This window comes from Cottoperca gobio, chromosome 5 (genome assembly GCF_900634415.1).
Source record: "Cottoperca gobio chromosome 5, fCotGob3.1, whole genome shotgun sequence".
Taxonomy (NCBI): Eukaryota; Metazoa; Chordata; class Actinopteri; order Perciformes; family Bovichtidae; genus Cottoperca; species Cottoperca gobio.
This window is the reverse complement of record NC_041359.1, coordinates 4,234,278-4,249,584: the sequence shown is the minus strand read 5'-3', so window position 1 is coordinate 4,249,584 and position 15,307 is coordinate 4,234,278. Positions and strand designations below refer to the sequence as shown.

The following is a 15,307-nucleotide window of genomic DNA, read 5'->3' as shown; positions in this document are numbered from 1 at the left end:
AGACATTGCATATCTCTGAGAGACAGCTGGTGTGACTGACCCGCAGATAGATCTTGGTGTCATGGCACAGGCGTTCTCCGTTTGCGAGGCTGATGGTCTTCAGCAGACTGGGCTGCTGGCTGTCCAGGAACAGAGTCCTCCTGATGGACTCCTTCTGGTTCTGCTTCACACTGTCCAACTGAACCTCCACCACAAAGCCTTGAAAATACACACATATAAAGACACACAAGGTAAGAAAACAGTGAATATGCACTGTACGTCTATATGGCCGACACAAAAAAGCATGTAAATGTATGCGGATGCACACAACCCAGATTTTTGCGTAGACATATTACATTTATTCCTCACCACATGCAAATGCACACACATACAGTGGTAAACATTATTATGGCAAAGTGCCTCCAAGTGCTATTTTGCTGACTGTACAGCAAACAGAAAGAGGGCATTGCTGCAGCCCACATGACAACGACTATAGAGAGAACGGAGACAATACACACCGGTGCACTTAAAATAAACACACACACACTTTTCTAAACTGCCAGAGCCCACCAAGTTACCCTGTGTTTACAGGATTGTTCTTTTATCTTGATCCTAACTGCCAAATTGACCACAGTGAAGTCCAGCATACTTGTGGCTACACAAAGAAAGCAAGGTAATAGGGACCATATGTGTGTGTGTGTGTGTGTGTGTGTGTGTGTGTGTGTGTGTGTGTGTGTGTGTGTGTGTGTGTGTGTGTGTGTGTGTGTGTGTGTGTGTGTGTGTCTCACCTAGATGAGAGGGGAGGTGCTTCCCATTAGTCAGCAGGCAGAAACCAATGCTGACACTGGAGGTTGAACAAAGACAAAAATATGGAAAGAAAACTTAACACTGATCTTACACAGATGTGTTTACACTGATTTGAGGTTCTTTTGTATATTCATTTTTATTTACATTTATAATGTTTTTATAAAATCAAACCCCATGTTCTATATGATTCATGCACAACATTTGGCCATTCAAAGTATTTACACTCAGTACCTACATGTCTATATAGCAGTTTTCATAGGTAGTGGCAGGGGTCCGCCATTCACACAAAAACAATGAAGCATTTAATCCAGTTTTTAAATTATTTTATCTCACTGATATCAGCCTCACTGATTTCTGTTCACACGCTCTAAAGCTTTGTTCATACTTCCATACGCACATGGATGTGCACAGCGCAGTGCACAGAGCTACTTGGTTATGTGGCCCACTCCAAAACTGTGCAACCATTTTGTGTTTACTTAATTTAGGTAGCTGAACAGTCAATTTCCCAGGTCTAATATTATCCCTAATAATGTAGGTGACAATCGTGTAATTTGACTTGTTCATATGTATTGTTAAGAGATGTTAAATGTAAGCAGTTGTCTCAGGGGGAAACTTCCGCCCACTCCTCAGATGCAGTCTGTATGACAAACTGAATGCGCTGTGTCTTCACTGCTGCTGTACTCTGTCTGTGTTTTACAGGTTAATAGTTGGTGAAAATAATCAATGTCAACTTCTTTAAGGTGAGCTTCATTTGGGCGATTTATCAAGATATCTTTCGTTTATATCGTTTTAAGCAGTTCTATTGAACTGTAGAAACTCTCTGATGCTCTCTGAAAAACAGGATGTGGTTGGACATTTCACACAGGAGTAAGACTAAATCAAAAGTGAACAAAATGAACACAGTCACAGTGAGCTGCTGTATCAAGAGTCACCAAGGTAACCAGCTTCACTATGTCCTGCACTCGCAGCGTGTGCAGCGTAAGGTCAGATCGCTTGAATTGAATCTTGACTGACTTCTAACCCAACGTGAGTTTGATACAACAGATACACTCGCTGTTCCTCTGTTGCATCTGAGAAAGTAGAAAAGAGCATTTGCTTTAGTATTAAACCACAATTGCTGTTACCGCGGTAACCACGTGTGTGAGCAAAACGACCAGGACTTAAATCTTAAAGAATACAACTTTGAAGTATCAAACGCTTAAAACAATCAGTAGACACATGTATGGAAATGTGTTTGTAGTCGTATAAACGTTCACTAACAAAAAAGAAAGTTACAACCATTTTCCAACCTTTTCAATGTTAATAATAACTCAACACTCCATCATTTCGACTTTCCATATAACACTAGAGAACTACTCCACCTTTCTACCACTTCCTCTCCTCCGTTCCCTTCAGCCCTTGTTGTTACCACAGCAGCAAAAACATCAATAAACAAGTCTTACTTGTATCAACCTACAGGCAGATACTGAAACGTCAGGCAGTTTGGCCTCTCTCGCCAGTCTAAATATGTTCCGTTGGTTAAACTGAATCTTTGGAAAGAGCTTCATTGAGATTGAGAGCTGGGTACATTTTCCCTTTTTTTCTTCAGTGGCTCTAAGAAGTGTGTAGTTCAGAGCAGCTTGGACAGGAAACTCGCATTAGTCATTTGACATTCTCGTGAGGCCAAGTTTAGAAAGCTGAAACTGAACTAAGATGTGTGTTACATAACATTTGCAAGACTTTCCATGTTCTGTTAATGTCGAGAGCTCTTTAACCATTCGTAAACTCGTAAGCTTTTCGTTAAACCATTAAAGATATTTCTGCTACGATGACAAATACTGTATGTTGGATCAAACAGTGTATAATCTTCCTATTAAGATATAAGTGGAGCTGAACTTTTTTAAGGAAAATAGTTACCAAGACACAGCAACGGTTTCATTCCCTGTGATCAGCTCACAAGTCTTCTCCTCGTGGTTGAGCATGGTCGGCTGCACTGTAAGAGACGCACTGGCGCTCACTATTGGCCGAGCCCTGATTGAAGGGACAGACCGTGAAATAATTAGAATAAAAGAAAGGTTAACATATGTGTTACTACACTCCTACATGTTTCAACATACCTGTATAGCACTGCTTTATCAATCCCAAAAGCACCAACAATCAGATCTGCAAGAAGGGAAAATGAGTTACACGAAGATATCAGAGAAGAGGAGAAAGTGTTGAAGGGATAGTTCGGATTGTTTGAAGTGAGGTAACATGGGGCAGTGGGTGACAACTGCTGTCTACTGTAGGTAATGAGTACCTCATACAACCCCAGTTCATAACATCTGTACAATCCATCTAAAAAATGCCTGTTGGCTGTTTCTGCAGTACCTGGATAGCCGTTTTGATCCAGATCCCTGTTTCCTCGCAGGGAAAAGCCAAAACTGGCTGGGAAAGAGCTGGAAGCCCATTGGCCAGAGAGAGTCTGAGTGGGCGTTTCCATCAGTCCTCCGGCACAGCCATTATAAATGAGAACCAATCCGTGCTGCTCCTCTCCTCCATAGGGACAGCCAATGGCCATGTCTGATTGTAAACAGCAACAACATGTGAAGAATTCCATGATTTATCAAATACTGTATACAAACCACATAATGCATGTATCTACATTGTAGGCCTGTAGCTGAAGCTTGGAAGCAGGGCAGCTTACAGTGAGTCCAGCTTAATGAACTGGAATTGCTAGATCAGAATCAACAATTGCCACAGGCCTTGGCAGGACTAATCTCTATAAACTGGATTCTGTATTCATAGCCATACAATCTCGGAACCCATCGGCTATCGTCTGACAACAATTTATTTTAAAATGATCTTGTTAACTGGCTACTAACAAGCTGGTTGTAGACGGCGTCTCTCAATTCCAACTCAAAATGTGTTTCACATTCAGAATAGTATCTGAGATACTTTAAACGGGGGCTAAAAAATTAATCAAAAACTGTTTTGATCATTGATTCAGATATTATCAAAACATTGTTTAAAAAGCAAAACATTAGTTCCAACTTCTCTGAATTGCTTTTCCCTGCTTTGTCATTGTAAATTAAATAATGTCTCTATTAAGTAGCAATAACTTTGCTATAGATCACAACTATCAATTAGGACTGTAAATAAGGATTATTTCCATTATTGATTATTCTGCTGTTATTTTCTTGATTAATTAATTATTAATTTTGTCAATAAATGTCAGCAAACAGTTTTAAATATGTGTTATCATTTCCCACAGCACAAGATGATGTCCAATAAACAGTATACAACCCAAAATATTCCATTTACTGTCCTGTAAGACAAAGAAAAGCAATAAATGCTCACATTTGAGAGGCTGGAACCAGCAAATGTTGATGTTGAAAAATTAATAATTACTCAAGTATATAATTATTTGGTGATTAAGCTTTTGTTAATCAACTAATTGATTAATTGACTAACTGTTGCAGCTGTACTATCACTCAATCAATGGAAAAAAAACTAATTGATTACTATTAGAACATAATTGTTATTTGCAGACCTAATTTAAACCATACTGCTTCGCTAAAACTCTCCAGTGAGCTTGAAACGTTTCACTTTTAACACAGGTTGGCCTCGCCTCCCTTGTAGTATAAGAAACTTTTGAGACACATTCAAGCTTCAAGATTCAAAAAATAGTTAAATAAATGGTCAAATATCATACAAATCACAGCTTTAAAATGATTGCTATTGTTGTATGTAGCACACCTACCGTTGAATCCATCCTGGTTGAGATCTCCCAGCGGAGCCAGCGAGGTGCCGAAGCGGCTAAAGGCCTGTTTACCCAGGAGATGGGACTGGCTTGGCTCCAGCAGCAGAGGGCCTCTCTGGAGGTACACGTACACTTTACCCAGCTCCTCCAGACGCCCATTGAACCCTCGACGCATGAACATTGGAGCTCCCACCACCAGGTCATCCAAACTGGAGAGGAAAGCAAAGACAGGAGACAAATAATGAGGATGAAGACGGAAGTAGAAGGGGAAGCTTTGGGATAACGATACACACAAGACAAAAAGCGATATTTAAACTAGATTTTTTAGAACCCTTTTAGTATTCAGCCTTAAAGTTACTACAAGTTACTACAAGCAGTCACAATTTATTACTGACGACTGAATTTGACCTACAGAAGCAAACAAGACTTTCAGCGATAAGATTGGCTATTACTATATAGTTATTGTTAATGTCTGTCACCGGGTCCAATTCCTCGCAGGTGAAACGATTTACGTGAAAGCCGGAAGAGCCTGAGTTTACATTTCACAGGCAAAATTTCGCAGTCAGTAGAACATTAGCCAGTTAAAAGGGAGCAGGAAGATATATTTTATTGTGTGGTTATAGTTGATACAGGGGCAGCATCAGAAAAGAGAAAAAGAAAATAATTGGTAAACAGATGGAGAGAACTGTAGGATTTGAAAGAATTCAAAACCGATCATGAATTGGCCCTCTTCCTTCTTAACTAGATATGTAATATGCCGATTTTATTAATTAAATACATTGTGTGACAGGGTTTTACATCAATATGTGAATTTAGGTTGGTGGCTTGAACAAAGCTAGCTAACAGTTTGGCTAGCATTAGTTAAATGTAGCTAGCGTTAGCTGCATGAGTCGAGATAAGCAAACAACACATTATGAGCGTGATAACCGACATGCACTGTCAATCAATAGTTTGTATCGCTATGCATCCTGCAAACAGCTGTGTATTATATTGTTGTTGTTTTTTACACGTTTCCTCTTTATACAGCTAGACATAATTGGTATCTGTAAAAAACTTAAGGATTTCCACTAGTATTTACAGTAAAATAATATTTTCAACACAGCAGGAGTCTGTAATAACAGTGGGATTTTAGAGGTTGAAACGGGGAAATGAGCTGAAAGTTGACTAAGTAAAGAAGATGAGTGTTTCCTTTTGAAAGTTGTGTTGTGTAACTAAAGTGACTAAAAATCATGTGTGTCCATCTGACTCACTGATACTAAATGAATAGCAATATAAAAAGACTGAATAAAATTATAGTCAAAAACAACACTGAAACTTTTAAATATATTTTTTAGTTGTGTGCCTCTGCCAGGCTTAGGGAAGTGAAATTGACTAAAGGAGAACTAAACACTGAGAGGAACTCCAGACAGACTGAGAGTATTTTCAGAAAGTGACAGGGTGAATAACTGAAGTGTGTGAGAAAGGTCACATTTTATTTCCGTTTGACTTCATCTTTTACTCTTAGTCTAATTGTTTTAGCAACTCTCAATTTCCTGTCATTTCACCCATTTTGTCTCCCTTTCCCCAGCTTTGAAATCGTCTTTCACGCCATCACTCCATCCACTCACCCATCGTTGTTGATGTCGGTGGCTGCCACTGCGTAGCCGAAGTAGGACCCCATCTGGAACGCATTACAAACAAGACCCAGTTAGCCTGTAATCACACCAACGTGCATAGGTCCCTTTCTTTTCCTTCATTTTCTTTCTCCACGCCCTTTTTTCTCTTTTATACCCTCCATCACCAACCCCAGAAGCTTTCCTCTTCAATCTCTCAATCCCACAATCCCCTGGGGTCTCCTCTTCTCCCTTTTCATGGAGCTCAGTGTTCGAGCTTCTGTAAGCTTGAGGAGAGGTAGGGGGTCTTAGGATCAGGGACTCAAACCCATTTAAAACTCACAGAATAAGCATGGGCCTCGGGTTTTTCCGGTTTAATTTCATACCATGTATGATAAATTAGGGTCACGTTACATCCTTGGGTGACTCATTTCAAAGTGATATGTAGCTACACAGAAAGGAGTTTGAAGACTCTTGTGAAAGTTCAAATTATTTTAGGAGCAATGCTTTGCCAGATAAATTCACACTCTTAGAAATATGATCAACACTTCCTGTAGAGCTGAACCACCAGGAATGTTCATCTGAGGTGAAATCAGCGAGCTAAGAAATGTTGCCCATAGATCCATTTTCATAGCCATGAGCTGGATTACTTACATTTTAGTAGTAATAGTAGTTAGGCCTTAAACAAGTGTTTTTTTTAGGCCACTTGGGGGCTGTGAAAGCACATTTTTGAACACACCTTTAAATTGATATAATGAACGAAGGGAAGTGCAGATTCAGGTGATATTCTCTGTAGGTTCATCACTACGAGGGACCCCTTTCACATTGCTATGTGGTAAATGGATGAACTTGCATTTTTATAACACCTTTCTAGACTTCCAACCATTCAAAGCGCTTTTACACTACATGTCATTTACCCATTCACACAGACATTCATACACTGATGGCAGGGCTGCTCATCATCTAATCTAATGCTCACACACACACACACAAACACACACACACACACACACACACACACACACACACACACACACACACACACACACACACACACACACACACACACTGATGGCTGTGCCTTCAGGAGCAATTTTGGGTTTAGTATCTCGCTAAAGGAAACTTCATTCTTCTGATGAATGGAGGACCGTCTCTAGCCACAGACCGATATAAGAATTTATTATTATAAGAATATAAATTATAGCCGCTTTGAGTAGGTTTGTCTGAAGGCCTCCAGGAATAAATCACCTGCTTCCATTTTTTATTTCCACTGCATGGGAGTCACGGCTCTACTCAACTCGACTTTTATAACTTTTTTGGTTTTCCATTAGCAAAAGTTGTGGATAGTACCTGGTACTTTGTTTTGGTACCGCCTCAATCGAGGTTCCAAGCGGGCTGAGTAGATATTAGAAGGTGGAGAGCAAAGTCAATAGCAACCGCAATTTCTTCATCACTCGACCCAGATTTATTTTTAAATGGCAGTCGTCAAAACTAGGCTGTACACTATGGTGTACAATTGTGTACGTAGTATTCCTCTGTTTGGTTAAAAACTATTTAAAAAGTGAGTGTCGCACTAAAGAGTATAGCTGAGAATCACGCTACACTGAGGGGTACTACCCGCAGTGGGAAACGAAATAGAGAAAAGCACCTGCTACAAAAAGTTAGTCAAGTCACTATTTCATACTACTAAATTAGCATACAAAAAAATGAATGCACTGTATCATTTTATAATAGGAGGAAATGATCCAGCATCCAACATTTTTTACTGAGGAAGGATTTATAGATGGATGGAAATGGTATTTAAATACCTTGAAAATCAAGACACTACACATTAAAAATCCTCAAATTCAATAGAACCAGAACTACTTTACCCATCATAGTCTGATCCCTCGAGAGATATTAGACGGAAAGCTAGCTTGGTATAAACAGTATGGCAAAATCACTGACGCTTGACAATTATTTCTGCAATTTGGGTTGTTAATCAAATGAAACTTGGCTGAACAGAGAACGTTTTGTTGACTGGAATAATAAATGACAACATTTGAGGTTTCATTCATCAAACAACAGGGCCTCTTGCACAAAGAACCCTCTGGGGTGTTTTTGCAGCTGACTTTGGCGACACAGTCCAAGAACCCACAGAGAGCAGAGAGTCCATGAGCAAGGAGTTCACCTCAGATCACTCTGACTTAACAGTTTACTCAGCGCCCTCCACCCTGAGACTGACACCTCTGAGCAATCGCTGATGACCTCCCACACACACACACACACACACACACACACACACACACACACACAATTTGGATGGTGAATGGTCACATGCTCTTACATCCTGCAATACCTTCACAATGAAGCCTTGTTAAATTACACAATAAAGTTTTGTGGTGTAGCTGGCATGTCCCAACTTAAAGGGTATCTTCGCATTTTTTCAATGTTGTCTTAAAACAATATTCAAATGTACATTGAAAGAGTTTCCGTAATCATGCCTCCTCTCTATGCTGGCTGTGAAAAAACCCTACCTAAAGCAATTTCACTTTAAGTCTTAGTTTTGTGTAAGAATATATTACAAAGTTGAACAAAAGCTCATATGAAGCTCCCGCAGTCTGAGACAAACCAAGTGGGTTACTTCCAAAGCTTTAGCCACTGAAGCCAAATTCCCACTTTGTGTTACAGTCTGTTTTCCACAGTTCAAAGTACGGTTTCCATCCACCAGTTTTTATGTTAATTTGCAGTTGAAAATGTGAGCGGATTACAAAAACACTTGAAATATTTCAATAAAGTTTTCACGCTTTCCTGAGGTGGAAAAGATGGTGTATCGATAAAGAAAAAATGCAACAAAGGGCAATGGAAACTTATACTAAGCGAATAAATCCTGATGTACATGAAGCATGTGACTTGAACGTCCACTGAAGCTTCGGGCAGATGAGAACAGATGTGTGTGGAGCATTGAGGGGACTGTAACCTTCCTCAAATGAATACATGAAACAAACTGTAATTACATATTTCCCTCCGTCAAAGGAGGTTGTTTATTTGTTGGTCTGTCTGTCAACAGGATTATGGAAAAACTACCGGCCCAATTTTCATAAAACTTGGAAGAAGAATGTAACATGGGCCAAGGAAGAACCGAATACATTTTGGAGTGGATCCGAAACACGGGGCGCATACAAACATTATTATAAAACTTATGGAAACGGACTTGGTGAAGGTCTGCGCTCTCCGAGTGCTCTTATGGTTCCATCATGTTGAGTTTGAGCTTTTTAAATACCCTCTTCTTCTGCAATACTTTAATGGCAGCCAAATGGAGAACTAGCTTCACCAACTGTTTATCTTTACGTGTCCAACTCCTAATACTCACATGATGGATGAAAACGTGCATTTATTTGCCTTTTTTTTTGCCAACTTTCGGGAAATTCTTTTAAAATTTGCACTACTGAAAACTGACTACTGACTATGGAAGCACAAAGAGAGAATTTCATACTAAGGCCTTTGTAACTTTGAAAGATACCCACTTCTGACTAACTCACTGTTGGAGCCCAGTGTTTTCCCTGTATTCAGAATGATCCATCCCCTATATATTTATAAATCCGCTGCTGCAGAATAATGAGGGCTACTGTGTTTTTGTGTGTTTAGCTGAGCTAGACTAGAGAACATTCGGTTAAAACAAGTCGGTGATGCTCTTTTGCCTTCATTGTTCGCCGTGAAGTTAGCTGGAAGTGATGTAACGTAGCCCCGGGGTGTTTAATGTGGAATGAGCACTGCACCGGACTCCGATAAAAGAAATAGCTTTTTAAATGCTACTTTGTTTGCCAGCAACTGGCTTTGTGTACTCATTTGGAACACACCAGTCATTATGTTTTAATGAAAACTCAACTCCTGGTTGTTTGGAAGACGGAAATAACAGAGTAATAGGTGAACCAGCTTTAAAAGTGACATATTTTCTTTTTAAATGAGTGCCCTCCCTGTCCGCCCCAAAGCAGTCAACCAAAGGAAGCCTAGTTTCAGCTGAACTTTAGAAAGCAATTTTCCGTTACAGTGTGGGAGTTAGGGACATTTTGTTTCAGAAATAATTAATCTTTGGGATATATTTTAAGAACTATGACTAACAGCTCAGCTAGTGTCTGACTGACAAATGCTGCCACGCTTCAGTACTTCCCATTTCAAAAGGTCATGCTGAATCAATGCAGTGACAACATGGATGCTATCCTGCTCTGCTGTTTACAGCTTTTAGTATGCACTTGAGCTGTGCATACTGTAAGCTCAAACTCTGACCCCGGTATAGGCCTTCTCTCCACGGGGCAAATTCCTTCATCTCCAGCCCTCCATTACACATGCCACTTTACATGTGTACCCACATATGAAAATAGGTCCTAGGATATTACAGAAAATCTCCAGCCAGATGTGCACATACCTGCTCCCCTGTCAAGTTGAGCAGAGACTTCAGATCCCTTCCATTTAATATGGACACCTATATTGAGACGGAAACAAGTAATTATCTAGATATAGTACATGAATATACTTTTTCTGTAGTGTACTGTTTTCTCTGTAAAATGGTGTAAAATGAAAATGCTGGGACTCCTTACTACACCATACAGCATGAGTCCTTTTGGAACTCCTGTGATGAAATCTGCAACAAGAAGAGCAAAGGGCCAAAAGGTTAGGAGGGGTCATTTCAAAACACTGATAACTAGAACTGTGGTGAACAATGAACAAAAACTTGTTTTTGGATTATTATGTTTTTGGGCCTCTAAATGCTTCCTGAAAGACTTAATAATCCTTTTCCATCACAACACAATCATGTGTGTTAAGACAGTTAAATATTAGACAGAGCTTGACCCTGAACTCAGCCATGCATTTTGGCTCTCTGTACTGTAAATATGACCCTCACCTTCCTCATCATCCCCACTGAACTCGCCACCAGCCACAGAGTAACCTGCAGGAGAAATGTCGATTAAAGATACAGTGTGAATGAGAGGAAACAGCTGAGGAGAAACAATGAAACGTTTTATGATACATAATCTGTTTGAACTTGAAGTGGGTTATAATGATAATTATTATGTAGCAATAGTGTGTTTTTGTTTAGCAAACAAACTCTTTTTGAACGACTCTTAAAGAGTAACAAGTTAACTCGGTTTGAGTGCAAAATCCTGCTTCTATATAGTGACTGTTGTGCATAAGAGCCACGTTAACCTCCGAGAGCACCTGCTCCAGACTCTCGTTGAGACTCTTGTTCAGTACACATCCCCTGAGCCAAGGAAACGAGTGAGAGCTGCTTCTCAGCTACAGTACCTTGTTCAGCGAGCTAACCCAGTAGCACAAAGCACACCCACTGAGCTGAAGAACGACAGCCAATTCAGACCTGAAATCGCAAAAGGTACGTTTGACCGGTATTTTGCTTGTGTTTACTTGTGGTATGTAGCAAACTCGCCACTCACACACATCTCCCAGATGTATTAGTATTGGTGGTTACTAGTAAAATAAAAACAATTCACACATTGCCGATGTCACGTAGACTGACAATCTTAAAAGAGTACTAATTACAGTTTAACATCTTACAATGTCTATAACTGTGTTATTCACTATTGACAGATCAAATCTTGCTTGTCAAAACCTGGGGCCTACATTACCCAAAATGCAACTCAACCGCTGACAGTTCAGTCAGAGATTCAGGTGTGTATGCTAGTAGCAGCTAATGTAGCTTTGAGCCGCTAGCCTCACGCAGAGATGAGAAGCGGGCTGCAGAGGTCTGGTAAACTCACTTCATTTTAAATCCAAATCCAAAACTGCCAGCGGTTGAGATGCATTATCTTACCCATAATGCAACTAGCTAGTTTCACTGCTTTGTCTACGCTACAAGCAAGATAACTCTGGCCTTCAAGAAGGCTTAGGGCGATGATTTTAGGTCCCACCCCTTATAAATCTAAACGTGATTGGTTAATTCACTTTCTAAACAAACGGAAAGTGATGGTGAAGTCCTAAGCAATGAGTGAGCCAGCTAAACTTCTTGCTGTGTAGAGACAACAAATAAAGAAATCTGATTGGATTACTCTATTTTCACTGTTTTAGGTCAGTAACCCTTTAATTTCCAAAGCAAACTTAATAGAAAATTAGGCTTAAATGAGTATAAGAAGAGAGTAATTATTAAATACAAGAGATATAACATTTAAATTGTTGATATGTTGAAATGGTTCCCCTCAAGAGGCCCCAGATTTAACTTTATTGAAGTGCAATGCTAAATCAATCGGGTACTATTTTAAATCTAAAATGTTGAGGGTAACAAAGACTGGCAGAGGTGAGGTGTAACTTATACTAAATTTATTTTAAAAAGTATCTTGATATAAATATTCCTCAGCCATCTAGATGGGGGGAGGGCATCCTCCCACAACCCTACAGTATTTCCCGATAGTGTGGCCCTTAAACCTCAGGACCCTCAGTATGAACATTTGGAAGAAGTTAATGACGGTTGATCGATATTGTTAATTAAAAGGCAAAACAAATTGCAAAACCTGTGTCCTGAGGGTAGCACTTCAGAAAGAGTCATCAAGTTGTAAAAAGTTGATATCCCCTTGGGTGCATGACTGCGCTCAGTCTATTTATTGGCAATTTTCCAATTAGATTACAACATACAGTATCTTGAGTCATGTCACGAGTCATAATTTGCTGATATTTTGGGCTGTAAGTGGCTAAGAGGAAAAGTCAAGAGACTGAATGTCGACAGCAAATGTATTGCAATCCAACTGCTATTTTTCAGTTTTCTGTGTACGAAGTTGAAAATTTGATATGAGGGTGGTGTCGGTGGAAAGCTCATGAAGTGACCAGAATGGAAAGAATTCTTCCTCGGGGGGGGATATGAATGTGATGAGAGAATTTTAGGAAGATCTTCATTTAGAATTATTTTTAATGTTGCTCTGATGATGGCACTCGAGGTAAAGCCAGGAGGTTCTAATCATCTGCAGACTGAAATGAAAACCCAATCATTAGTTTTCAAGGTGGGTGTTTGAGTTTGCTGCAGGGAGGGTGTTTTCGGAGCAATGGGCCTTTGGGAAAATGGCTTTCGGTCCAACTGGACTATTAGAGTTTCCAAATAATGGGCCGTCCGTACAATGTCATGGCATGAGATAAACATAGTTGTTGCAGTCTGACAGCAGTAGTATACATAGTGTTTGTTATATCGGTAGCAGTACCGTTAGGGTTAGTACACTAATAATACATCTATTTGAAGTGTACGTCCTCACCCAGGTAACTGTCATCGTAGTTCCCCTGCACCTGTCGTGTCTGAATCTGCCCGGCGACTGACAGCAGAAAGTAAGACGGGTAGTAAGCCTTAACAATCTCCTCTGTGGTGGCTGAGATCAGCTGGCCTGTGGGATGGATAGTTAACACAGGGTTCAAAAGTTCAGAGGTTAAAATAAGACATGTGACTTTTGAACTCTGGCTCCTGAGTTGTCTCACTGAAGGTTGTTTTCAGACAGATGAGGGATTGATTGTATTACTCATTCAAAGGAAAAATCTATTCAAAGAAAAATCCATGCTGTTCCACATTCTTGTGAGCTCACCTTGCCAGTAAAAGCTGCCTGGTCCTCCAAGCACAACCTTCCCATCCTGTAACACACAACAGTTGCCAGAGCTGAGAAGTCTGTGTGTCACCAGTTACATCATGAGTTTCAAACAAACTCCGCAAATCTGATCTCCACTGCTTACATAAACCTAAACAGAGCAACTATTTGATTATGGACAAAACAGCAAGAATTCCAACAAATATTTCTCTTACCTTGGTGAAGTCTGCGCTGAATCCCCCTTGACAAAAGCCCTGTCCAACAGGTCCATGTCTTTCTGCAACGCACAGCAACAAACATATGAAACATTAGTACCCTTTCTGTTTCATGAAACCTAAAAAACTAAACATCCTGCTGTGTTGAGGGTAGGAAAACAACAGAAGAAAACACAAAAAAGGACAAAGTTTCTGGGTAAATTTGTAGCGTTAGCTTTATGTTGTAACAGTTTTGGCTATCTGGTTCAGTTGATAAGTTTAAAAAGCTGACCTAAACTGTAGACAGAACCTTTTATAAGCTATGCAGGTAACTGTATTCTGAATTTTTAACTGTAAAAAATGCCAGAAAATAAATGAAAAAAGACTCATTCTGATCTAGAGGTTTTTCTTTTCATCTATATGTCCACAGGTTCGCAACACAGGACAAATATCTGCACACTCTCCTCTATACATTCAGATGGATAGAGTCAGTGATCCAGGAATATGACAACTGTGTGGTTGGGACATTCAGAACCTTTGTATCATTGTATACACGAGAAGAGCAAGTCCTATAATTATTTTTTCATGCTCTAAGTTATGGAATGATTTGGGGTCTTTGAGGGAACTAAACAGGAAGTATAATGTTGCCATGGACTCAGTGAGACTCAACACAAGTCCCGTATATTTAAGTATAAGTATGACGAATTAGCTAACAGCAGTGCCTGTTTGCAATGTCCCCATGTGTAACAACTATCATTGGATTACTTTGATTCTGATGAAAACTTAAAAACTTGATTAATAAGAAGATTTTTAGGAAGACTTATGGAAATTGGAGAATGCTATCCTCGGGGAGCTGTGAGACACACAGAATCTATAACCTGCCCCTTTCACCTTGCAGTATCTTTGCCTCACGTCTCAGTTTGTGCAAACCAAAACAGAGCTAAAAGGAGATTCAATACATTGGAGAGGTGGACAGAAAGATGATAACCAGTGAACGCTAATGTTGCTCCGTGTTTGTTGGATTAGGTTACCCACACATTGGCCAGTACCTTCATTGCAGTAGCTTACCTGTTCGGCACGGGGCATACTCCACAAAGGTTTTGAGACTGTCTACAGAGAGGTAGCAGGTTCCTGTGACATCTGCAAAGGGTTCGTCATGTTCAGTCCTCCAGTAATACCTGGGAGCACAAGCCTGCCAAGCACAGAGAGACCACTCAATGACAAAAGAAAAACAACAAACAAACATTTTCTAGCTGAGACCCTGAACTCCTCCCTCGAACATCATAGTTTAACAACTGTAACTACAGACAGAAAGTCTGTCAAGCTTTAGAGCCTTCAAAATAATATAGTAAGAACGATATTCGGTATCATAAAAGTTTGGAGGGCGGGGTCATTTTCTGACCAAAAACACTCGAGCAACTACTCGAAAAAATTCATTTCACTTCATTGGCCAAAGGGATACAT

General features: G+C 39.9%; 1 protein-coding gene across 1 annotated transcript in view; it reads right to left on the bottom strand.

Annotated features, from left to right (window-relative positions):
• Nucleotides 1-15,307, bottom strand: part of LOC115008732 (integrin alpha-5-like) — a 57,623-nt gene that overhangs the window by 22,179 nt on the left and 20,137 nt on the right. The window contains 14 exon segments of the mRNA XM_029432504.1: nucleotides 41-198; nucleotides 768-823; nucleotides 2,683-2,796; nucleotides 2,883-2,928; nucleotides 3,136-3,327; nucleotides 4,508-4,716; nucleotides 6,115-6,167; nucleotides 10,505-10,561; nucleotides 10,677-10,720; nucleotides 10,982-11,026; nucleotides 13,329-13,454; nucleotides 13,650-13,695; nucleotides 13,865-13,926; nucleotides 14,912-15,035. Coding sequence (XP_029288364.1) covers nucleotides 41-198; nucleotides 768-823; nucleotides 2,683-2,796; nucleotides 2,883-2,928; nucleotides 3,136-3,327; nucleotides 4,508-4,716; nucleotides 6,115-6,167; nucleotides 10,505-10,561; nucleotides 10,677-10,720; nucleotides 10,982-11,026; nucleotides 13,329-13,454; nucleotides 13,650-13,695; nucleotides 13,865-13,926; nucleotides 14,912-15,035 — 1,332 coding nt within the window.